This window comes from Osmerus mordax, chromosome 11 (assembly GCF_038355195.1).
Source record: "Osmerus mordax isolate fOsmMor3 chromosome 11, fOsmMor3.pri, whole genome shotgun sequence".
NCBI classification, from domain to species: Eukaryota; Metazoa; Chordata; class Actinopteri; order Osmeriformes; family Osmeridae; genus Osmerus; species Osmerus mordax.
Genome location: NC_090060.1, coordinates 7,948,757 through 7,974,410, shown reverse-complemented (window position 1 = coordinate 7,974,410; position 25,654 = coordinate 7,948,757). Strand labels below are relative to the sequence as shown.

Below are 25,654 nucleotides of genomic sequence, written 5' to 3'. Positions count from 1 at the left end.
CGTTTGAAATCACAAGATAACTGCAAAGTAACACGAAAGTAACAGCAAAACAATAACCCTTTGAAACTTTAGGAAGTTGGTAGTTTATCATTGTAGTGACACCACAATATTGTTTAGAGGTTGACTCATTTTGTTAAAAACATGAGAAAAGCCTTTGAAACCCTTTGAAACTTTAGGAAGTTGGTAGTTTATCATTGTAGTGACACCACAATATTGTTTAGAGGTTGACTCATTTTGGTAAAAACATGAGAAAAGGCTACTACCTAAAGTTTAGAGCCTGTGATTCCCCTCTGAGGAACGTCTGGAAATTACTGATCTCAGAGGGAGGATGAGTAGCAAGATTGACTGGAAAAGCTGCCAAGAGCTAGCGGAACTTCCAAATCACCTCAGTGTTCTCTCGTTATCTGATCTTGCTGGTTGCTGATGACAACGGATTCTGGAAAAGGGGGGAGTGAAGCCTGGTATTTGGAATGTGATATTTACTGGGTCCACTGTCTCCTCCATCAGGGTTGGGGTGTGGCCAGTGGCCATGGAATGTCAGTGGGGAAAGATCTCTGGGTGGACCGGGTGAGAGAGAGAGAGAGAGAGAGAGAGAGAGAGAGAGAGAGAGAGAGAGAGAGAGAGAGAGAGAGAGAGAGAGAGAGAGAGACAGAAACAGGGCTGTAGGAAATGGAACGATAAGAGGGAAATAAACATAGGACTGAAGTGATAAAGGAAAGGTTGTGGGACGGGTGCAAGGATGGAGGGAGGAATAAAGATTATGTGTTGGCAGATAGATCCCGAACTCTACAAAAAATAGGGTGATGACGGGGGACACAGTGTTTATGTACAGGTAGTCATGGTTACGATACAAGGCAGTTCGGGCCATGCTCCGCGCTAGCATCTAGCTTAGCATTAGCAAGTGCATTCTTGAGATCAAGTGTAATGGTGTATGGTGCAGTCTGGGGTTGTGAGGGAACATCGTTTTTGCCAGCAAGGCCTGTTGTGTATACATGGGTTTATACAGGAGCATCAGTTATCCTGTATATATGTGAGCAAACAGGGGAGAAGAAACAGGCTGTGGCTACTGCTACCTGTACTCACAAGATGGGGGAACACACATCTAGGGCTTTACGCTTACCATTCGATTTGTGGGCTGAGAGTGAGAGAGGAACAGAAACACAGGAACAGAGAATAGAAAGTTATAGAGATAAAGAGATGTACATAGAAACAGGGATAAAAACAGACAGAAATATACAATTACTACAGACAGACATACAGATAGATAGACAGATAGATAGATATAGACAGAGAGACAGACCCCCACATACAGCTTTGCATTGTGTACCCCTGACTGCTGAGCCGAATTAAATATGAGTTTACTACTGCCTTAACTAGTCAGCATGTGGTAGAGGCCCACAGAAACAAGCTCTGTCATAAGACAGCTGTTAACTGTGTTTCCCCTAACGTAAACCAGTTTACAGTGAGTGTATAAAAAGGAACAAACTGACTGTACTTTCCACAAGGGAATTATGGGCTTGTGAGGCAGGTTTGTGTGGAAAATATTGGCTATTGTGACCATGTTGGTCTAATAATAATAATAAATTGTATTTCCAAGGTGCACTCAAGGACACCCTACAGAGGTACAAAAAACATTAAAAGCAGCAGAAAAAGAAAGAATACAACAACATTAAAAACAACAGAAGGAAGCAGTGCAATTGACATTAAGTGGAATAAGCAGTTTTAAACAGATGTGTTTTGAGTTGTGATTTGAAATGGGGAAATGAATCGATATTTCTAAGATGAACAGCAGCACTGCTGTGGTTCTCCTTCGGCACAGCCTGTGTGCTAAGCATAGGAAGACAACTCAACTCAGGGAGAGTTTTCTGAATGTGGTTTGCCTGGCACAAGCTGTACAGGTGGTCACTGTGGACAAAAACTGCAACCAATTATATTTGAGATGAGTACATTCACAGTCACACAGTGACATATATTTCCTTGGCATGCACACAGAGAGACACAGCCACACTCACACACACACACACACACACACAAACACATACGCACACACACACATATAAACAAAAATGCACACACACACACACACAGGAAAAGCATCTATGTCCAATTAGCAGACAAATAATTGAAAAGAACAGGTGCCTTTCCACACGTCAGCTGTGCAGCTGTTGTGAAGCCGCTGAGCTGAAGCAGCGACAGGGAACAAACATTCATGTCACACTAGATAGGAGGCAGCCATGTCTTCATATCCTGTAAAGACAATCTCCTCTATCTGCCTCCCCCCACTCTCCCTCGGTATGTCCCGTATCAGCTGATGAACAGGATGAACCGCTCGATTGAAATCCCCCTCCTCGGGTCAAATGATAGTCCGACTCTCGTCATCATACTGTATTCATGCTGACGTGCAAGTATGCAACAGGAATTCACCCCAAGGGAGAAGTCATAAGTAGGCCATTGTCGGTTCGTTATGAAACGATCTTTCTCAGAGGTATTTCTATTATTCTAAATCTCTGTGATGTCACTTAGAGGTTTCAGGCCGAGCTGTGCCAGGCTTTAGCTCAGCATCAGTGGAAGAAACTCTAGTCGAGACTTGAGGGCGAGAGAGACTATATCGGTCCCAAGCAAGGCTGCACTCCCTGGAGTTCTGAAGTGACTAGTGACCTGACATTCTGTGAGTAATGTAATAAATTCGTCAATTGTGTGGAAGCGTGATTTCATCCGGGTCTCAGCTGCGCCGCTGTGGGCGGCCGCAAATCTCCAATCTCGCCAGGAGACCTCAATCTTCCCCTCACACACAGTCATAATGAAGGAACGAACACTGTATCACACGGGAATACGGCATAGACAGTGTGTTCTGCCTGTTTGTGAAGCCTGGATTCTGTAATACATTTCATTATCTAATGAAAGGACCATTCTATCTTTCAGTTGCATCAGTCCATCAAAATTCAGCCAGGCTTTTCAACTAGGCTAAATAAAACGATATATTAAAAAGATAATGGCAGTAGAAAAAAAAATATTTTTTGGCTCTGATATGTTGAGATTTTCCAGATTATGTTGAGATTTTCTGATAAAGGAGTGTCGGTGGGTCACTGTCACGCTCCCATCACATTATTACAGAGGGCCTTTGTACACAGCCATGACGTGAACTCATTACATTACATGCTACTATGCGCAAAGTATATGATTATGGGTGCAATACCTAAAAAGTAGAGGGGGGAAGAAGGGGAGTTTTTGCAAGTTGGGATGTCTGGGCGTGTGAAAGTGAAGAGGTGCTTTTATTGAGACTGATTCAACAGAGAGAGAAAGAAAGAGAGAAAGAGACAGAGAGAATGAGAGAAAGAATTAAAGATAAAAAAGGAGAAAGAGACTAAAGCCCAATTTATACTTAGGTCGCAGACACTTTTGAAAAGGTCGCCGACAGAAATGACGTCTCGGTCGACACTTTTAACCGTCGCTTAGAAGTGTCGCCTACCAGGAGAAATTTCTACTGGCGCGGATTTCGTCACATAGTGAAAAATTAAAATAGTCAGTTTCTCCGATTGATCACTTAGGCTACAAAGCGTTAACAATGTAACCATAGCTATGAATGTAACGGTAAAATGATTCTGTTTACGTCACGCGAACCTTGAGCACAGGCGACTGTTTTCCAAAGTATAAATGCAGCAGCCTGAGCGACACTTTTTTTTTTTCGTCGGCGACCATTTCAAAAGTGTCCGCGACCGAAGTATAAATTAAGCTTAAGAGAGGGTAAATAAAGAGTGAGACAAAGCAGAAAAACACAAGTCTGTATTTCCATGGTACAGGGTGTGGAGGTCTGGTTCAATTCTTGCAAGTGTCACACTAAAATGCAAATGTTCTTAGATGGAGGATCATGCTCAGTAATAACCAAGCTACATTTAGACACAATTACCGGAGACAGTCATTTGCATGGAGTAATACTGCCTGTTAGAAAATACAGGCGGATGTTTCACTGGGTAATTTCACACCAGATCAGAAGGTCCCGATCTTTCCGATAGAGTTGGAAAGATAATCATAATCAGTTAGGTTCAGGGGGAGGGAGGGTGGGGATGGGGGTTAATATGATAACCAAATGTGGCATGCTCAAACCACTCTTGTCCAAATCTTGGTAGGCATACAACAGTATGACAGTTCAGAGAATTGGCCACAGACAATTGCTGGCTAACTTTCATACAGCATTTGTATTTACAGCACTCATGGCACTGCTAGCCACCTATTCTATTATTTTATATTCTTAAATTCCATCAGAGTATATTCTATTCTAACCCTAACCCATGGGTAAGATTTGAGCTAGGGAGGGGAACCAACAACAGAACTAGCCTTTTGTCATCCCCAGAATGGAGAAAAGTGCTAGCAGGAGATTTAGGGGTTCTGTGGATAAGCCTGTCGTCATTCCAGGGAGCTCAAATTGACTTCTTCAGAGAGCATGACTAACCCATTCAGCCACTCTCTGGGAGGGCGAGCCTATACTTAGCCATTGTATCCATCCAGATCCCATTACCAGAACCAGGGCAGCTATCCAGGGGCTGAAGAGTGGCTCGTCAAATGATCTAATCTTTTTGACACATTGAAGTTCTGAACCATTAAATTGACATGGAGGAAGTGTGCTTTTTAGGTGTTGGTATCGTCATGGTGGATGGAAAGAGGAAGTCAACTTGGGTTGTGTCAATTTGTGCGTCTCTGTCTGTCTCTGTGTGTGTGTGTGTGTGTGTGTGGGGGGGGGGGGGGGCAGTCTAGCTCTGTGTGTATGTTTTTGTGTGGCTATATATACAGATATGTGGGAGAGGTGTGGGAGGGTTGTCTGTGCATGACTATGTGGACCCTTTTTTGCAGATACACAGGAAGTCCCGGGTGGTTAAACGTCTTTCTCTGACGTTAGAGAGATATAAGCTGCCAAAGTTCCATATCTGATTATTTGAATTTTTGGACAGTTTTGAGTCATTTTTCTCAATCACGTTAAAAATTGAAACTACACTACAAACACTCATCTTGCGACACCCTTTGGATTCTTTCTAGGTCCCATGATGACGTGGATGGCTGACGTGGCCAGATGCAAAGGAAGCACTGATAAAAACAACGGATGTGTCATCCAGTCAGATTCATTCATTTGCATGAAGGATCCATGACAATATAACCCAGACATGTGGAGTCCAAACCTTTCTCTGTGTCTCATGTTTCAGACGGAGTCCAGTGGGGAGTCCTAAACAAAGCTGATGAGATGAATACAACGTGTGTTCTGATTTCTAAGACCGTCATCAGCAACTTCCTGATGGGCGTCTACATTGTGGCCTTCATCTTGGGCTTGACCTTTAACCTCCTGACCCTGGGCCCCATCATCCAGCAGGTGAGCTCTACTCTTTGATCTTAAATAGCTTCTTTTTTGGGGGGTGGGGGGCAAATGAGCAAGATGGTTGGTAATCATTGCTTGGTTGATTCAGTAATTGATTGATTCATTTATTCATGCATACACTTGTCCGTCCAACCATCCATCCGTCCATCCATCTATTCATTGGTTCATTCTTCCAGGTGCGCAGACACAATGTTCTGGGAGTGTTCCTCCTCAACCTCCTCCTGTCAGACCTGCTCTACATCCTCACCATGCCACTGTGGGTCAACTACTACCACAACTACCACCGCTGGGGCCTGGGGTCGGCCTCCTGCAGTGTGGCTGGCTTCATCTACTACTCAAACATGTACATCAGCATCTTCCTGCTCTGCTGCATCTCCTTGGACCGCTGTCTGGCCGTGACCAGGCCCCTGAGGTCCAAGGCGATTCGGAGCTCCCGCAACGCCTGGCTGCTGTGCACGGGCGTGGTGGTGACCGTCATGTCACTGCACGTCCTGGTGCTGATCAAGGACAACCTGACGGACGCGCACGACGAGGTCAACAACAACGACCGCTGCTACGAGACCTACCCCATGCCCGAGCCGGTGGCTCGCTTCAACATGGCGAGGGTGGGGGTAGGATTCCTGCTCCCCCTGCTGGTCCTGGGAGGCAGCTACTCGATGGTGGTGGGGACGGTGGGCCAGAGCCATGGCCTCAGTCCCAAAGCCAAGCGCAAGGTCCGCCTCCTGTCGTTCGGCGTGATCGGCATCTTCACTGTGTGCTTCGCGCCCTACCACATCCTGCTGCTGGCGCGCTCGCTGGTCTTCTACCTCCGCAACCTGGAGGACTACTGCGGCTTTGAGAGGGCCACCCACTTCCCCTTCTCCTGCATGCTGGCCCTGTCCAGCCTCAACAGCGTGGTGGACCCTGTGCTGTACGTGTTGGTCAGCAACGTCAAGGAGGACTTCCGACTCTGCTGGGGGCGGACGGGGAGGAGGATGTCGAGGAGGAGGTTGCGGGGTGGCGGAGGTGGGGGCCAGGCGTGCGAGTTTGGGAGGATGAAGGTTGAGACGGAGGGCAAGGGGGAGGAGAGAGGGCAGGGTTCTCCTGCAACCGCCAGGACGCAGACAAACTCGATCTGAGGACTGGTGTGTGTGTGCGCTCGTGCCTGTGTGGGGGTGGGCGTGTGTGTGTCCTTCCTTGTGTTCAAAGTCCTCAATTACATGGTGTTCATATCCACTTGCTGGCTGAGGTGATGTGATAGCCATCGATCCAGAGAGAGGAGAACACACGGTCTCCAGCCTTTGTGTTCCTCTTCTCATATCCTGCTCGGCTCAAGAGGCTTCATGAGCCTCATGAATACTCGTCCTCTGAGGCCTTCAATTCAAGTGTGTTTTCGACTGAGCGTTTGTGCTGAAGAGAGAGAGAGAGCGAATGAAAGAAAAATAAAGAGAACGGCGTGTGTGTGTGTGTGTGTAAAGGGATGGATGTGAGTATGACATGTGTGCGTGTGTATGTGTGTGTGTGTCAGAGGACAAATATGTGTTTGTGTGTGTGTTTACATGACAATACTTTGATTGATGTGTGGAAGGGGAGGTTAGCTAGCGAACAGCTCTCCTAGTCCTGTGTGGGTTCTGAAGGGCACTTCTCCTCTCTCTTAGACGCACAAAGACTGATGTGTTCCAACTTGACGCGAGAGACAAGGAACATTGATCTGTTGTTGTGTATGCCAGTTACCGTATGGCTGCTGTGATCGCTACGACAGTGCTTGGTGCCCATGTAAATATTTTGTATTTCAATTAAATTTAACCGTTGCAAAGTTGAATGCATTGCTTTTTCCTTTGGTCGTTTGTGTCTTTTAGCTCCCTTTCTTTCCTCTTGTAAAATCTTGTGTGTGCATGCGTATATGTGTGTGTTTGTGTCTGTGTGTGTGGGGGGGGACAATTATTTATGTATTTGTGTCTGTGAGTATGTGTGTATAAAGATTCTGTAGTCTACGGATACTTTGTGGGTGTGTGTGGCTAGGCTACGGTATGCATGCATGCGTGTATGTATGTCAAATAAACATACAGATCAGATAGGACTGTGCTAAGTGCAGAGTCTAATCCCAGGGCTCCTACTGGGTTGTGAGCTTCTACACGTCTGAGGACAACTCAAAGGACAGCTCTCCAGGCACTACGATTCCCAGGGTTCTTTGCTGTCTGTAGGGGCAGGACCTCAAGCCCTGTTCAGTCAACCTTGACATTAAACTCTGTCGTGTTTACTGTAATAAGGCAGAGAGATGGGCAAGTAGACAGGATGGAATAAATGAGGGGATTAGGAAGAGGTGGAGAAAAAGAAAAAGGGATAAAGTAAAAGAGAGAAAGAGAGAGAGAGGGGTGGAGGCAGAGAGTGAAAGAATGACTCAGAGAGAGCGAGGGGGGAGAAGTAGAGAGTGGGAGATAAAAAGAGAGAGAGAGAGAGGGGGGGGGGGGGGGGGAGAGGAAAGGAGTGTGAAAGAGACAGAGATGTTTTGTGTTGTGTCGAGAGAGTCGTTCCCGCTCCGCTCTTTAGACCTTGACATTAAGACTGGTGCAAGACTTGATTTGAGGGAGGGAGCAAGGAGAGAGTTGAAGAAAGGATGGGAGTGGTGAAGAAGTTGGAGAGCAACGTGACAAGGGGAGAGAGAGAGTGTGTGTGTGTGTGTGTGTGTGTGTGTGTGTGTGAGTTAGGGATGTGGAGAGACACACAGAGAGGTGGTGAGGTGGAAAGACAGAGAAAGATGAGAAATAAAGAAGAAGAGAGGGGGAGATATAGAAACACAGGGGGAGAGAGATACAGACATATATGGATACAGAGAGGGGGAGACAGAACAGAGAGGGAGAGAGACAGAGAGGGGGAGACAGAACAGAGAGGGAGAGAGACAGAGAGAGGGGGAGACAGAACAGAGAGGGAGAAAGACAGAGAGAGGGGGAGACAGAACAGAGGGAGAGAGACAGAGAGAGAGGGAGACAGAACAGAGAGGAAGAGAGACAGAGAGAGGGGGAGACAGAACAGAGAGGGAGAGAGACAGAGAGAGGGGGAGACAGAACAGAGGGAGAGAGACAGAGAGAGAGGGAGACAGAACAGAGAGGAAGAGAGACAGAGAGAGGGGGAGACAGAACAGAGAGGGAGAAAGACAGAGAGAGGGGGAGACAGAACAGAGAGGGAGAAAGACAGAGGGGGAGACAGAACAGAGAGGGAGAGAGACAGAGAGAGGGGGAGACAGAACAGAGAGGGAGAGAGACAGAGAGGGGGAGAGACAGAGAGGGGGAGACAGAACAGAGAGGGAGAGAGACAGAGAGAGACAGAGACAGAACAGAGAGGGAGAGAGACAGAGGGGGAGGTGGGTGATGAAAGAAAAAGAAGGCAAGGGGAGAGAGAGAGTGTGTGTGTGTGTGTGTGTGAGTTAGGGATGTGGAGAGACACACAGAGAGGTGGTGAGGTGGAAAGACAGAGAAAGACGAGAAATAAAGAAGAAGAGAGGGGGAGATATAGAAACACAGGGGGAGAGAGATACAGACATATATGGATACAGAGAGGGGGAGACAGAACAGAGAGGGAGAGAGACAGAGAGAGGGGGAGACAGAACAGAAAGGGAGAGAGACAGATAGAGGGGGAGACAGAACAGAGAGGGAGAGAGACAGAGAGAGAGGGAGACAGAACAGAGAGGGAGAGAGACAGAGAGAGAGGGAGACAGAACAGAGAGGGAGAGAGACAGAGAGAGGGGGAGACAGAACAGAAAGGGAGAGAGACAGACAGAGGGGGAGACAGAACAGAGAGGGAGAGAGGGGGAGAGAGGGGGAGACAGAACAGAGAGGGAGAGAGACAGAGAGAGGGGGAGACAGAACAGAGGGAGAGAGACAGAGAGAGGGGTAGACAGAACAGAGAGGGAGAGAGACAGAGAGAGGGGGAGACAGAACAGATAGGGAGAGAGACAGAGAGAGGGGGAGACAGAACAGAGGGAGAGAGACAGAGAGAGAGGGAGACAGAACAGACAGGGAGAGAGACAGAGAGAGAGGGGAGACAGAACAGAGAGGGAGAGAGACAGAGAGAGGGGGAGACAGAACAGAGAGGGAGAGAGACAGAGAGGGGGAGACAGAACAGAGAGGGAGAGAGACAGAGAGGGGGAGACAGAACAGAGAGGGAGAGAGACAGAGAGGGGGTAGACAGAACAGAGAGGAAGAGAGACAGAGAGGGGGGGAGACAGAACAGAGAGGGAGAGAGACAGAGAGAGGGGGAGACAGAACAGAGAGGGAGAGAGACAGAGGGGGAGGTGGGTGATGAAAGAAAAAGAAGACGATACAACAGACAGCAACAGAAGGAGTGGGACACAGAGGAACTGAAAGAGAGTGACAGCTATCATGTGTCAGTCAGGCACAAAACTGGTCATCTACCAGTGTAGGGTCTCCTTCCATCCAATACCCTTGGGCCACTACTGCTCTAAAGCTCTTCTCATTGATCATCCTCCTCTTCATCCCCCCCTCCATCTCCCTCTCTCATCGCTCTCTGCTCTTCATCAATTCACTCAACCTCATCTTTTTTGCCCCGGTTCATGAGGTACTCATGTCAGAGTAGCTGCTGTCCTCCCTCCCCTCCTCCCTCTTTCCTCTTCATCCTTTGCTTCAATTTCCCCCCCTATCCTTTATTGTCATCTTCCCCCTCATCCCCTTCTCTTTTGGTCACTTAGAGAAAGAGAGAGAGAGAGAGAGAGGAGGTAAAATAAAGGGTTGTGAGAGGGCAAGAATGGGAGTGAGGGTGGGGGTGGAAGAGAGAGAAGAGAGAGAGAGAGAGAGAGAGAGAGAGAGAGAGAGAGAGAGAGAGAGAGAGAGAGAGAGAGAGAGTGTAACAATTAACGAGAGAAAGTGTGATTCGGAGCTGTGGCCTTCTTGGGTGTTGAATGATGAAGCTTCATTATTCACACAATGGCATTTTACTCAACATCAATACAGTTGCCTGCTGTGTGCGTCAATAATGTGATGGCTGAGCGCTAGCTGACATTTGGCAGCTGTAAGCTGTGCCACTGGCTGTTGGACAGCTCAACAGCTCGTCATCTCAATGAGTGTGTGTGCGCGTGTGTGCGTGTGTACGTGTAGCTATCTGGGAACAGGAGCAGGTGTTTTGTCAGGGTGGAATTTTATTGGAGGAAGATTGCAGCTACTGCGACCACAGAGAGGAATGCAACTTGTACCGTTTTCAAGGAACATTGAGTACAATATTTTTTCATGGAACATTGATTATGTTCTAATATGTGTCCTGTGATGGCCTCAATACACACAGAACATTTATTTGTGTTCTATAATCGGGCAGAGCTGGTTCATGCAGGAGACTCTGAGACCTTAGCCCGTCACGAGCATCTGGTCATATCACGCAGTCGGGGCACACCTGCTTTAGCAGGGCGGGGTATTTAACCAGGATATCACTGCACGGTTTCAATCCTGCTGCCTCCGCCTCCCCGGCCTCCACCCTTGGTTCTGTGTTCCTTTTGTAGAGGGAATGCGTTCGCTGCTCTCTACTCGGATGTCGAGACGGTGTCTCCGTTGGGTGCAGCAGGGAGCCGCTGCAAGCAGAATCATTATGCCAAAACATGTATTTTATTGTGCATAATAAAGTATCAAGTAATCACTGCTACTGAGTCTTCCTGCCTGAATCAACAATGCAACACAAGATTGAAGAGCAAAGTAAGAACAGTTCACTTGAAACTATCATGCAATAATCAACCTCCATTGATATTCTAACAGGTATATACTAGTGGTGGGCATAGATTAATTTTTTTAATATAGATTAATCTCACTGTAATCTTAGATTAAAATGGCTCATTTTAATTCCGCCGAAGGCATTCAGAATATGTGTGCTACCCAAATAATTACTAAAAGTAAGTCTTTGAGAACGGATTTCTCAAGCCAGGTGGTGCATTAGACCAGGAGCTCATCTCCTGTTTCCAAAATGCATCACAAACTGCTTGAGAAAGCTGTTCTACTATGATAATATGTGATGAAAATAAATTATGTTCAATAAGATGTACTTGTGTTTATTAACTGTTTATTAGATTAGTTAGCTTGGCTGATAGAGCTGTGCTGACGGGCTTGCCTCGGTTGCACTCAAACATCGTAGTTTGACGACGACTCTTCCCCTGCGCTACATCAATGCTTGGCCCGGCATCTTCCGCATTAGCCAACGGATGCTTTGCGTTTAGGTGGTATTTGAGACTGGAAGAACTCCAAAGGAAACTAATTCCGCATACCACAAGGTGCAAACAACCATTGCCTTGTCGAGGTTTCCATTGGGAAGCTTCTTAAAAATACATTTTCCCTGAATCAAACCAGGCGGCTTCATAGCTGCATCCATGTTGGCACGTAACGTTTGATGTGATAATTTCATACACAAGGCATACACACAGGTTCGAAGACTCGTTCTCGCCCCTTACAGTGAAATTCGGCTAGGTATACATCCGCGCTAATATATCAAGGTGAAAGTCATCATAGCTTGCGTAGTATAGACCCAGCTCCCAACCCAACTTTGAGAATAGATTAACGGCAATATTTTTTTTATCGCCCGATAAGAGTCTCACGTTAACGCAGCGCGTTAACGCCGATAACGGCCCACCACTAGTATATACACACACACGCTCACCCACAAACATACCGTTCACACACACAGAAACACACTGGATATGGAGGAAGTGAGATACCCCCCAACTCATCTCAGCCCAGCCTTTACAACCTCCCCTCACCTCACCCCCCACCTCTTCCACCTCCCCCACTTCACCCCTACTACTGTGTATGTGTGTTTGAGTAGGTGTACAGCGTGTGTGTCAGTCATTCCATGGTGGCTTTGGCAATAGGAACATTTGTTCTTTCATGCCAATAAAGCCCAGTTAATTGAATTGAAGAGAGAAAGAGAGCAAGGAACACAGAGCGAGAGAGAGAGAGAGAGAGAGAGAGAGAGAGAGAGAGAGAGCAGTGATGATGATGAACGATATGGTGCTTTCTCTGTAGAACATGAACAGTAATTTTGTCTCTTGACACCTCTGAATGGCCATTCACATCCAGCCTGTATTAAAGCCCCAGACTCCCTCAACACCACGTGGCATTTTCAACCCCCTGAGAAAGAGATATTTAATATAACCTTTCGTTCTTTCACAAGTGCTGCTACTTTGGGTCTGAGCCATAGCTGAATGCAAGTATTTGCAATTTAAGACCACTTCTACTTCACCTGCAGTCTTTTAAATGCCTGGCATCGGTCATACTCCACCTGTGTAGGTTGGTAGTATATACCATATTTTCTATTTAAATAGCAGCTTAATTGATGTTTATACTCTATGTGATTCTTCTGGAATGTTCAGAGGACCTGATGTGACATAATGGAAGCCTGGGGTCGGGTGTTCTATAGTTCTACAGCTTGGAATCTGAGTCATCCACCTGGCAGAATGCAGGGTGCAAAATGAACATTCTTATCAGAATCAGAATCAGAATGGGATTTATTCGCCATGAAAGTTTGCACAGAAAAGGAATTTGCTTTGGCAGGAAGGTGCAAACAATAAACATATAGGGACCTAAAATTTAAATATGTGGACTATGTATACCAAGGGTACATAAACTAGCAGTACTAAGTGGGATTTTGTCCCCCGGCCAAATGGCTATTGAATGGTCAAATTTGACAATCCACTCAATATATTACCATAGTTTTTAGGGCTGGTGAGTATATAGTATATAGAAAATCATCTAGCCTCTTGTGTGTTTTACCAGCATTTGGCTGGTGGATGCTGCTAACTTTGTGCCCTGAGTATGAGGGATGATTCATGCACTCCTAATAGTCAACCGCATTCTAAACTTTCTAGACTTGCAAATAAGGGGCACTGGATTTATATAACACGTGCAACACTCTCGTACACTCGTGCACTCTCGCACACACACACACACACACACACACACACACACACACACACACACACACACACACACATATTCACAGCCTAAACACATGGTGACCTGGGTGTACAAGGGTGTTACCCATGTACCTGGCCCTGACATACCGCAGACTTCCTTCATAGCTTCAAGTCCTGTCCTCCAATCCTGTCCTGAAGACATGTTCCTTCTAGTACTGAGATTCATGCCTATATATGTTAATGTGTACTGTGCATAACCAGATAATAACTCCATGCATATATACATTAACCGCATCTGCTGATGCATAAATGTTGGGAATTTATTGAAGTGAAGCACTTTAAGTTGTTGTCAAGAAACAGGGCTCTGCGCTGTATGATAATCTTTCATCCTGAGGTGCTGCTTATCTCACTGTGTTCAGCAACTGTTTTTGTACAATCAGAGAGGCCTTAAGCTTTGAGCTTCATAAAAAAACACATTTCCAACAGTGAGCATTTTCTAAACCAATATAAAACACTCTGACCACACACATTCTGCACTTCAGTCAGACTGTCTAACGCACATGTTTACCAGGTCTCAAACCCCTGGAGACAACCCAGCCAGGTAGATAAACAACACCTAACACCTAGCACCTATCGTGGGATGGGATTTATGTAAACAGGAAGGGATTTAGGGACAACAACAGCCACTTGACCAACAATGGAAATTCTGTCAAGGAGATTTTACGTTTCAAACACCCTAATAGTAATGTTGATGATGTGTCTGACGTCTGTGCATGTGTGTGTGTTTGTGTTGCGCGCGTGTTTGTGTGTGTGTGTGTGTGTGTGTGAGAGAGAGAGCATCCATGTCTGTCTGTGTCAACATTGCACTATGCCTGCGGCCCTCGCTGTCCCTTGCCCCCTGTTACAAAACAGTGATGCATCACCCTCACAGCACCTGCAAACTCCTAGGTGTTGTTAATTGAGATAAAACACACAGGCAGACACACACACGCACACACGCACACATACACACACACTGTTACTACATGACAGGCTCATCTGTTTCAAATTCCAGATGTATGCATCACATCTTCCACAGGGAATTATTCCAGCCTTTAATAAAGTGTGTGTGTGCAGGAGTGTGTGTGTGGATGTGTGTCTGCTGGACCTGTGAAAGGCAGGAGTGTGTGTGTGTGTATCTGTTCCCAGGTGGGTAGAGGAGAGTAATGTCTTCAGACAGAAGCAGTGCAGGTTTCTCCGTGAGACCCCAGTGATATCATATACTGTCCTGTACAAAATGAACCCTGTACAGTCACCTGACACTCCACACTGTACATGAGCCAGTCACAACAGCACACACCCTCGACACACACACCCCAACGCACATGCTCTGAACACACGTCAGACACATCCTCAATACTCAGACCAGTGTTCGAAAAAAGGCAAAGATATCCCTACTGCACTTGTATATATTGTGCACAGTGCCAATAAAGAGTTTGTATTTTTTTCTTTGTGCAATGCAATGCTGTAAAATAGTCTTGCATTTTCTGTATTGCATTTTCATAGATATGACACGACAACTGACCGAGGACACTAAATTCGTACGAACATTGTTCCTGACGCTATATCCATGTCTTAAGACATCAACCAAGGAGGCTAAAGTGATAGGAATAGTCTGTGGTGTCCGTAATGTTGTAGTTGATTTTGGTGTTACTGTAAGAGTTTTGTGCATATTTTGTGCAAGAGTTTCATCAGTAAAATAGTATTGCATTTATTTAAATCGCATTGACTAATAATATTGTTTCTGTCGGATGCCTGTTTCCGGATTGCTATATCCATATAATAGTTTCGGCTCGCAAGAGATAGCTTAGTGCAGCTCAGTCAACTCAACATGGCAAGAGTTGAGCTCTAAATCACAACATGAATCTGCACTCCGTGGGATTATAAAAAGGACATGAAATATGAACTTTATAGAGTGGCCGATTCTTGAGATACTTGTTGGAAACTAAACCCATTCTAATTCGAACAAACACACACACACAGATGCACAAAGATTCCTGGCATAATTAGAGAGATTTAAGGCTTTGTTATAGACATTGCATAAGAAATTATGTGAAACTCTTTACAGTGAAACATACAAACACACACACACACACACACACACAGCCCCACTTATTAATTTTCTATTGGATTATTGGGTTACCTGGACAAATCCCCTTCAATCTGATCGCACACACAGTGTGTGTGTGTGGCCCCAGGGTTAGGCTCGCTATCTAACTGCATCATCGTCAATGCAGCCTCATCAAATTAATGAATCAATTAAAATGTACACACTCGCTCACACAATAACCCCCCCCCCCCCCACACACACACACACACAGACTGTGGAACTAGTTCCCAATAGTGTGTGTACATGTGTGAGTGTGTGTGTATGTACATATGTGTGCATGTATGTGCATGCGTGTGCCAAATGAAGCAAAATGCTAGTGAATAATTGGTTTTCACAGTTTTTAATTCACAAACAAATAAGCAGAGAGCATGGTGTTAGCAGCTGACACAAATGCGTAATTCTGCCAACCAGGCCAGCCTTCTCCACGCAGGGAGAGGCACATGCAAAGGTGTGTGTGTCTGTGTGTGTGAGCAAGAGAAAAGGGACACAACAGTAAGAGAGGCCTGAAAATATAAGAAAAGGTAAAAAAGAGAGAGAGAGGAAGAAAGAGCAAGGTAGATAGAGAGAAAGAGAAAGAAAGAAAGAGAATAAGAGTAACCAAAAACCTCTGACTTGTGCATGTTCATGCATGTGGTTCAGCACATCACCATAGAGTTCAGTTGATCAGTTATCAGATACCATATCAATGAGCAGTCCATCCTGGTGGTCAGGCAGACTAGAAAAGAAAGGTTCCCCTCTCCAGACACTGACAGCAGCAGTCAGCCTGGGGTTTCTCCCTCTCTCTTTGTCTGAGCATGGCTAATAGTGGAAGGTGAGATTTCCAGACGTGAGATATAAATAGGCTTTGCAAGGAGGGGGGTGGTCTGACTAACTCAGCCTAACAAACCTTACTGTCTCACACCTACACCGGGGCTGTCACAACGAGGCCAAATCCACGTCCACAGCCCCCCCAACCCCACACACGACTCAACCCTGACCAGATGACACTGGTGGTACCATGGGGGGATGGGCAGCGACACCTATCAATGTTACAAACACACACACACTTCCTCTGAAGTGTAGATGGACAGCCAGTGTGTGTGCCCGTTGATGAGTGTCATTATGAAATGCTTGAGGGCAGAAACTGAGAAAGAGAGTGAGTGAAAGAGAGGGGTGGGGGGGTCAGTAAAAGAACACACATTACATAACACACGCACACTTTAACACACACAGATGCACCCACCCACGCACACAAACAAACAAACACACAAGCACACAAAAAGACAAAAACAAAGAGACAGAGGCCATCTGGAGCATGTCTAGCAGACAGGGGGCAAAGATCCACCCAAGAGAATAGCTGGAGGGACGAATGGAGAGAGAGAGCGAGATCGAGAGAGATCGAGAGAGAAGAGAGAGAAAGAAGAGAGAGAAAGAGAGAGAAAGAGAGAGAGAAAGAGAGAGAAAGAGAGAGAAAGAGAGAGAAAGAGCGATTGAGAGCGACGGCCCCTGTCCCCTGCCTCTTCAGCATATCCTCTGTAGTGAATAATCCACATGGCTGGAGAGGAAGTTCACAGGAAGTTCAGAGGAAGGTCAGCTCCCCAGGGCCCCGGGTCAGCCGTTGCTGGCCCCTTGCTCCCCCAAGTGCCATGCTGCTCCTGTCCACAGGACAGCATCAGGCGCTGGCAAGGTCAGAGCCAGAGTATCCATGGCTCCAAGACCCGGGGCTGTGGAGAGGAACGGATCTGTCACAGGGTTCAGGGGCTTGGGTTGGTATCCAGGAGGAACCAGACTGGGGGTTGTGGGTGGGGGGGTGTGGTGGTGGGTGGATGGGTTGGATGGGGGGGTATGTAGTGTAGATGATAGGTGCCATCCCATGTCCTGCCCCTGTCCCTGCTCCCCGGTCACCCCTGTCTCCCTTGATCCCTCCCTCCCTCATCCATCTCTCCCCCCTCCAATCCCCCCTCCCCCAGAAACATGCCGGACACAGGCAGGAATCTACATTTTCTACAATTTCGCCCCCTCTCCCCACCCCCTCCCCCATCCTTCCCCGACCTCTCTCAGACGCAGCTGCTGTCCAGGCGTGTGTGTGTGTGGGGGGGGGTGGGGGCCCGTCTCCTTGGCAGCGGCCGGGGTGGCCTCGGAGAGCAGGCTGAGGCAGGTGGCAGGGTTGCGGGAGGCGCAGTGGGAAAGGAGGGTGACCCCCCTGGGGACTCCCCCCACGGCGTGGCGGCAGGGGCAGAGGTAGCCTTGCAGGTGCAGGCGCACCTTGCTGTGCAGCGAGGCGTAGATGAAAGGGTTGTAGCAGGCGGAGCTCATGGCCACCAGGTGACAGCACACCTGCAGCACGTTCACGTAGCGCTTCCCCACGATGTGGAAGTCCGGGTCCAGGTCCAACAAGAGGTTCAGAACCTGCATGGAACAGGAAGGAGGATGTGAGCAGCTGGATAGATTTGGAAACACAGAATGGCTGGTCTGGGGGCTGTACGAGTTAGACACAGTCAGAAGGCATGGTAAAACACACTTCCCAATATGCCAATGGCCATCTGACAATGAATAAAGAAGTATGAGAATATCGCCCGAGAGACAATGAATCATGCATAAAATGCAAGGTCTTTTTGTTTCCACCCGTGGTCCCCCTCCTCACCTGCAGGGGGAGCCAGCAGAGGGCAAAGGCGAGCACAGAGGCCACCAGCAGAGAAAAGGTCTTCCTCCTCCTCTGGCTCCAGCGCTGCTGGCACTGCGAGGGCTCCCCGGGCAGCGCGTGGCGCCGCAGGTGCACAGTGATGGCGCAGTAGGACACGGTGACGGACAGCAGGGGGATCATGTACGACGCCACCAGGATGAAGCAGGAGTACACCAGCCTGAGGCGGGCCGAGCCGGGCCAGAACTCCTCACACACCACCAGGTCCATCCCACTGCGACGCAGGTCCAGGTAGCGCATGTGGAGGGAGGGTGGGGCCGCCAGGGCCAGGGACAGGAGCCACACCCCCAACGCCACGCCTCCGCAGCCCCACACGGAGATCCGGCGGCGTACCGGGTGGGCGACGACCACGTATCGATCCACGGCGATGGCGGTGAGGGAGAGGACGGAGGCAAAGACGGTGGCGGCCTGGATGAGGGGCACAAAGTGGCAGAGGGGGCGTCCGAAGGCCCAGCCACGGCTGTCGAAGGCGTAGGAGGCGGTCAGCGGCACGCAGCTCAGACACATCAGCAGATCCCCGGCCGCAAGGTTACCTGATGAATAAATCAACCAATCAATTGATCCATTCAGCAATCAATAATATTCCTGTTCATTCTTGTTTGTTCCTGCCTCCTACCTGCCCCCCCCATACCACTTACAAATGGAAAACAAACTTGTAACTCCTCGCTCCAACCCCCTACCTGATCACAACTAACTTCTAACTCACCTATGAAGAAGTTGGTGGCGTTGTGGAGTTTTTTGTCTGCCATGATGCAGGCCAGCAGGAAGCAGTTGCCCACGCCAGCCACGGCCACCAGGAGGCAGTAGAGAGGCAGGAACAGGGGCTTGAACCTCAGGAGTAGCTCCATCCCAGAGAACATGTCTAATGGGCCACTTTGGTTCTGGGCGGTGCCAGCTTGAGTGCCATTAGACCCAATCAGGTCCTCTTCCAGAAACACCTCCATTTTTGATCGTAGACTCCACTGCTGAAGAAATCAACAGATCAGTCAACCAGGTTGAACAATCAACCAGTTAATCCATTAGTCAAACAACCAATCAACTAACCAACCAGTGACTAAATTATCCCTTTAGTTCTGCTCTGTTGGATTCCTTACACGAGTCACCGTACAATCATTTATTTTGTATTTATTTTTATTTCGAGGTGGGACACACATTGTTGTTACCATGACAATTGCCAAAAGTGAATAACTTAAATCTTTAACTGTGCATGCCCCTGAAACACGTCGCCCTCCTTCAGAAGTGTAAGAGTGCTGGGGGTGTGGCTGAAGAGCTGGGAGGCTGTATTGACTTTCATGGCAGACTCCTTATTGATCACAGAAGCTGCACAGATGGGGGAGCTAAAGAAAACAAAGAGCTTTATAATGTGACCAAGACTTTGGGGAGCCATCATCACTGAACTCATAATGTGTCTATTGATACCAGAGAGCGCCACACAACACGAACGAGGACGATCACAATGACGACAGTGAGGGAAGACGAGACAATCAACAGCGTGCTTCTTGAGCTGTCTTGATGGTGCAGGTATCTCCTGCTCGGAGCGCTCCAGAGACCAGAGGCTCTCCTGAGGATGGACATTTAGTCATTTAGCAGACGCTCTTATCCAGAGCGACTTACAGTAAGTACAGGGACATTCCCCCGAGGCAAGTAGGGTGAAGTGCCTTGCCCAGGGACACAACGTCATTTTGCACGGCCGGGAATCGAACTGGCAACCTGCAGATTACAAGCCCGATTTCCTAACCGCTCAGCCACCTTACACCTGACTCGATGGACGAGGACAGAACCCAAAGTACCCTCTCCGTCCTCCCTAATAAGCACGGTAATTATGAGGTGTGACCAACTGCAACTCATGTCATTATGACACTCAGCCACCCACACCGTTTCCCTTCATCATTTGACAGTGTGGTATGAGGCTGTGGTAAATGTCCCCAGCAGCAGACAGTGTGGTATGAGGCTGTGGTAAATGTCCCCAGCAGCAGACAGTGTGGTATGAGGATGTGGTAAATGTCCCCAGCAGCAGACAGTGTGGTATGAGGATGTGGTAAATGTCCCCAGCAGCAGACAGTGACAGTGTGGTATGAGGCTGTGGTAAATGTCCCCAGCAGCAGACAGTGACAGTGTGGTATGAGGCTGTGGTAAATGTCCCCAGCAGCAGACAGTGACAGTGTGGTATGAGGCTGTGGTAAATGTCCCCAGCAGCAGACAGTGTGGTATGAGGCTGTGGTAAATGTCCCCAGCAGCAGACAGTGTGGTATGAGGATGTGGTAAATGTCCCCAGCAGCAGACAGTGTGGTATGAGGATGTGGTAAATGTCCCCAGCAGCAGACAGTGTGGTATGAGGATGTGGTAAATGTCCCCAGCAGCAGACAGTGTGGTATGAGGATGTGGTAAATGTCCCCAGCAGCAGACAGTGTGGTATGAGGATGTGGTAAATGTCCCCAGCAGCAGACAGTGTGGTATGAGGATGTGGTAAATGTTCCCAGCAGCAGACAGAACATGATCATTTGCATGCCTTGATGAGGGTTGAGTGAAGAACCCTCTGAAGCAACCTTCAGCATGCAAAACACCCAGGCTGCTCGCAGAGACTTCCTCACCTGCCCTCCCGCTGAACGCTGTCTGTCTGTCTCCGTGTTTCTGTCTCTGTCTCTCTCTCTCTTTCTCTCTCTCTTTCGCTCTCTGTCTCTCTCTCTCTCTGTCTCTCTCTCTCTGTCTCTCTCTGTCCCTGTTTCTCTTTATCTCTCTTTGTCCTTCTCTGTCCCTGTCTTCGTCTCTCTGTCTCTCTTTCTTTGCCCCTGCTCCTGTTTATGTCTTCCTCCCCCTCTCTCCATTTCCGTCTCTCCCAGAGGAGGAACCTGAGGAGGACCAACGTGCTTCTACAAAGAGCGACCCAGAGTTTAATTGATCGTTAGAGGAAGACATTAGGAGACTGATGATTCGCGACCCGAAGTGACATGCTATTCTATCGCAGTCAGACACCATTTCAGAATAAATTATGATTCATGATTGCCATTTTGGGCTTGTTTTGCCGAATTTGCATGGTCAGTTTGGGCAGACGCAAAGGTCTGTCGTCTGTGTGTGTGTGGGGGCTGTGGGGGGAGGGGGGAGGTGGGGGTGGGGGGGGGGGCAGGTGGTACAGATGGATGCTCTGATCCCATTGTGTTGCAGTATCACAGCAAGACTTAAAAGCAGGTTCACTAAAACAGCACTAGAGCACAGTACCTGCTCTCCTTTGAACCTCTCACTGGGATTCCTATATGGCACATTATATACTTAAAGATCTGAAGAATCCATACACCTGTCTGTATGTGTGTGTGTGTGTGTGTGTGTAGTGAGTGTGTTTGTGTGTGTTTGTCACTATGAAGTGTGGTGGTATGTCTTCCCAGCGTGTATGATAATCATAAGGCTTTTGAAAGACATTCTCATCTGTTGATTTTCTACAAAGACACATCTCTGACACACACACACACATGCGCAGACAAAATGTACACACACAGAGACAAACACATACGCACCATCATAACAGGCAATAGAACATACTATAAAATATGGGAGTGAAAGGCTAGGTACGTTTAACATGTGAATATTGAACAACTGTGATGTCACATCTATCAGTCTATCTATCAGCATTATATAAAACAATTATTTGTTTAATATTAACAACTTATTTAAATAAGAATACAACTTGTACATTATTTGCGTATAAAATTACTGTATTAGTTAAGCATGTGTGTAGTGTAATACTGTGCGTGTTTCTGGTTTGTCTGTGTGTGTGTGAGCCTGCGTGTGGAAGTGTGTGTGTGTGAGAGTATGTCTGTGCGTGCATGTGTGTTTGTTCATGTGTGTGTGTGTGTGTGTGAGCGTGCGACGACAGAGAAAAGAAAGTGTTGCATGCACGTACCTTGGTGCTCTTGCATCAGTCAGAAAACCTCTCCGTGTTCTCTCCTCAGTTCATAGCATGTGTCCTCATCTTCACACTCTTCTTCTCTCCCCCTTTCTCTCTTCTGTATTCACTCTCCTCCTCTCTCTCTCTCTCTCTCTCTCTCTCTCTGTCTCTGTCTCTGTCTCTCTCTCTCTCTCTCTCTCTCTCTCTCTCTCTGTCTCTCTGTCTCTCTCTCTCTCTCTCTCTCTCTCTCTCTCTCTGACTTCCCTCCTCTCTCTCAGTGCTCCTCCAGTGGCCACTATGCTGACGGAGTGGAGACAGAGAGAAGCAGAGAGAGGAAATTAAAGGGGGGAGGGAGAGAGAGGGGAGAGAAAGAAAGAGAGGGAGAAAGAGAGAGAGAGAGGGGGGATGGGGAGAGTGAGTTATAGAGAGAAAGATGTAGGATGTAGGAGAGAGAGAGGGAGGGAGGGGAAAGAGAGAGAGATGGGGTGACAGGGTGAAGAGAGATATAAGGTGAAGCAGGCAGAGAGAGAGAGAGAGGAGAGAGAGAGAGAGAGAGAGAGAGAGAGAGAGAGAGATGAGAGAGAGAGAGAGAGAGGAGAGAGAGAGAGAGAGAGAGAGAGAGAGAGAGAAAGGGAAAGAGGGCAAGAGAAAGTAGCTGAGACGGAGAAAGAGTGAGAGAGAGCGAGATGGAGGGAAGCAGATTGACAGATAGAGAGGGAGATCGCTTCTTACGTTAAACCGCAATGAACCAGTGATGGAGAGTGAGGCTGACCCACACACCCTCTCCCTTTCTCTTCCTGTACCCCTTCTCACCACACACACATTTTCTCCTTGGAAAACACACACACACTTTTTCACACAAAACACACACACACCTCATACAGACACAAACACACGCACACAACTTGAGCGATATACTGCTATACTACTACTATTTTCTGCCCCAAAAATCCTTTCTCTCTGCCAATTACTCACACACACGCATGCACATAGATATGTTATACACACAATTACACACACATATACAAAATACATTGGCAGTTGATACTTTAACCTTGAAAGCTTAATCATGTATCACTCTTTTTCAGGCTTTATTCATATATTGAAATAATTATGGTGGCTTTCCTAATTGGCCTTTAAAGGGAAATGGTATGACCATCAATAACCCTAAAACACATAACAGAAAACCTTTCAACCTCTATGGTTTATTGTTGCACTTATGCTGATAAAAAGAGTATTTGTAGTAAAATGTCAGGCTACTGACACACACATCAACAAATCCAAATGTACTCGTGTACACCCGATATGTGCATGTCTGTGCGAGTGCACGTGTGTGTGTCTCTCTACTTGTTATCTTTCTCTCTCCGTCTATCAATTCAATCAGCCTGCCTTTTGCAACCTAGATGTAACACCTTTAAACTGAAACAGCAATCTGGTTTCAGGAAAAATATGCCAGAAAGATGTTTAACTGTGTATGTGTTCATTTGTAGACAGTACATTGTTCAGGTTCTAATGTGGCTCTCTACTTTCTGATTACAGAGAGGAAACCACCTTCATGCCAAATAGCTTTTTTAATTAACAAAGCAGACAAATGATTGGTTATGCTTGTGTATTCCTCCATTCGCCAGGAGGCAGACAATATCTCTGGGTGCAGGTTGGAATAAATATATATTAATGAATCCATTTGGAGTCTTTCAAAGTAAATTACTGTCTGACAATGACACACACTTACTCTGGTACCTTTTAGTGTGTTTTCATTATTTGGATCCAGAAAATAATGATTTAGATTTTCTATGTCTCCGATGTCAAAAAAATGTTGTCTAAATACCTTCTTCCTGTCATTAGGAAATATGAGATGTCCTGATTGTCTATGATTGTTAAATACTAAAAAGTGTAGTGCCTCTCTCTCTCTCTCTCTCTCTCTCTCTCTCTCCCTCCCTCTCTCTCTCTCTCTCTCTCTCTCTCTCTCTCTCTCTCTCTCTCTCTCTCTCTCTCCCTCCAAACTTCCCTCCCATCTTCTCTCCCATAACTCTCTCCCTGCACTACAGCTATATGAATTGAAGCCCAGAAGGAGAGCCAGCTCCAACCATCAGGTAGTAACTGCCATTATCAATGGCTTCACAAACGGTTCCAGATTGAATGTCTGAGACCAATTTTGTGAATGGTCCCGCAATCTCCTATCTCCTCACCCTCATTCTCTCTCTCTCTTTCTTTCTCTCTCTTGGTGCCTCTCCCAATGTGAATGGCAGAGGATGCAGTCAGAGAGAAAAGATGGAGAGGGGTTATTACGGAGTGATCTGTTTTCTGAGAGAACTAGAAATAGATTTAACAACAGCAAAGAATGGCGGACAGACAAACAAGCAGACAGGCAGACAGGCAGACAGGCAGGCAGGCAGGCAGGCAAACTGTTAAACAGATAGACAGACAGATAGATAAATAGATAAATAGATAATTAATTTGTGACACGTTTCTTTGTGTGTGGTAAGGCAGTGTTGTTCTGCATGTCAAGTGTTTGTGTGTGGAGGGTGGGGGGCATTTAGTGGGTCTGTTTATCTGAAAAGGAATTTAGGAATGTATACATGTTTTGTTATTTCACAAGAGGCAGTCACATGTGTGTGTGTGTGTATGAGAGAGAGAGAGAGAGAGAGAGAGAGAGAGAGAGAGAGAGAGAGAGAGAGAGAGAGAGAGAGAAAGAGGAGGAGCTTGCTGCATACTGTGTTGGCATGTTGTTTGAGAGTGTGCTTGTGTATACGTTAGGGGTGTAACAATATATCGTGGAACAATATATCGCAATACAAAACTTTTACAATATGTATTGTAGTTATGGAAATATTTTTTTGATCCTATTGGTTGAGCTATCAGCATGCGACCTACTCCTGCGTCATGCGTGCATTCATTGCATTCACAGAAATCGCTTGAACTGAGTGAACTAAATTGTATGCACAACAAAGACAATTATTGCAAATGTTTAATGTTTTGAAAAAAAATCTGTTAATTGAATTTGTTTCATAAAAAATGTTGTTCAAAATATTGTGATACGTATAGTATCGTACACCCAGTATTGTGATACGTATCAAATCGTGAGCTGAGTGTATCGTTACACCCCTAGTATACGTACATGGTTCAGCATGTGTCTGTGTGTGTGTGTGTGGGGAGGGGGTTATGATAGATGTGAGGGGGGAATGTGTGTACATGCTCTGCAGGTCATTGGTCTGGGTGAGACTTTTGTCTACCATTTGTGTACCATTGTAACATTTGTAGCATCTCAAGTCTTAGCATGGGTTGACTATTTCAGAGTATAGCTCGGTATGCATACAAGCCTCAGTGTGTGTGTGTGTGTGTGTTTGCGTGTGTGTTTGCGTGTGAGAGCTGAATTAGTGATGAGAAGAGGTAAGGGACTAAAATGTTGTCTTTCTCTTCTGTCTGAGGGTCTCTAAGGTCAGGCCCTCTCTCTACCTCTGCCCTGCCTGTGACCTAGCCACACACACCACGCACACACACCACGCACACACACCACGCACACACACATACACTCAGACACACAGTCACGCACACACCAGAAACTTGTCAGTTGCTGGTGTGTGCAACTGACAACACACCAGTTCATCACCGCTGGTACACTGTCCCTGGGCTGCTGTGCTGGATTTATGGACTTATTTTTGTGTGTGTGGTGTGTGTGTGCGTGGTGTGTGTGTGTG

The 25,654-nt window shown here is 47.0% G+C and overlaps 3 protein-coding genes across 4 annotated transcripts in view; 1 reads left to right on the top strand and 2 right to left on the bottom strand.

The window, feature by feature from the left end:
• The window catches only part of gpr184 (G protein-coupled receptor 184), a 7,804-nt gene extending 638 nt beyond the window's left edge, over window positions 1–7,166 (top strand). The window contains exons 2-3 of one of the 2 annotated variants that reach the window (XM_067245733.1): window positions 5,196–5,359; window positions 5,542–7,166. In XM_067245733.1, the coding sequence (XP_067101834.1) occupies window positions 5,234–5,359; window positions 5,542–6,483 (1,068 nt within the window). In that variant the 5' untranslated portion in view covers window positions 5,196–5,233 and the 3' untranslated portion in view covers window positions 6,484–7,166. Of the gene's footprint in view, window positions 1–5,031; window positions 5,360–5,541 lie in introns of both variants that reach the window. The other variant, XM_067245734.1, reaches the window with a different exon arrangement.
• fxyd6 (FXYD domain containing ion transport regulator 6) overlaps window positions 1–25,654 on the bottom strand; it is a 234,223-nt gene that overhangs the window by 144,353 nt on the left and 64,216 nt on the right. The window lies entirely within an intron of this gene.
• si:dkey-202l22.3 (7 transmembrane receptor domain-containing protein) lies at window positions 16,987–19,020 on the bottom strand. Its single transcript, XM_067246585.1, has 4 exons — window positions 18,783–19,020; window positions 18,020–18,609; window positions 17,484–17,784; window positions 16,987–17,099 (listed from the first exon to the last, which is right to left on the bottom strand). The coding sequence occupies exons 1-4, from the start codon at window positions 19,018–19,020 to the stop codon at window positions 16,987–16,989; spliced, it is 1,242 nt and encodes a 413-aa protein (XP_067102686.1).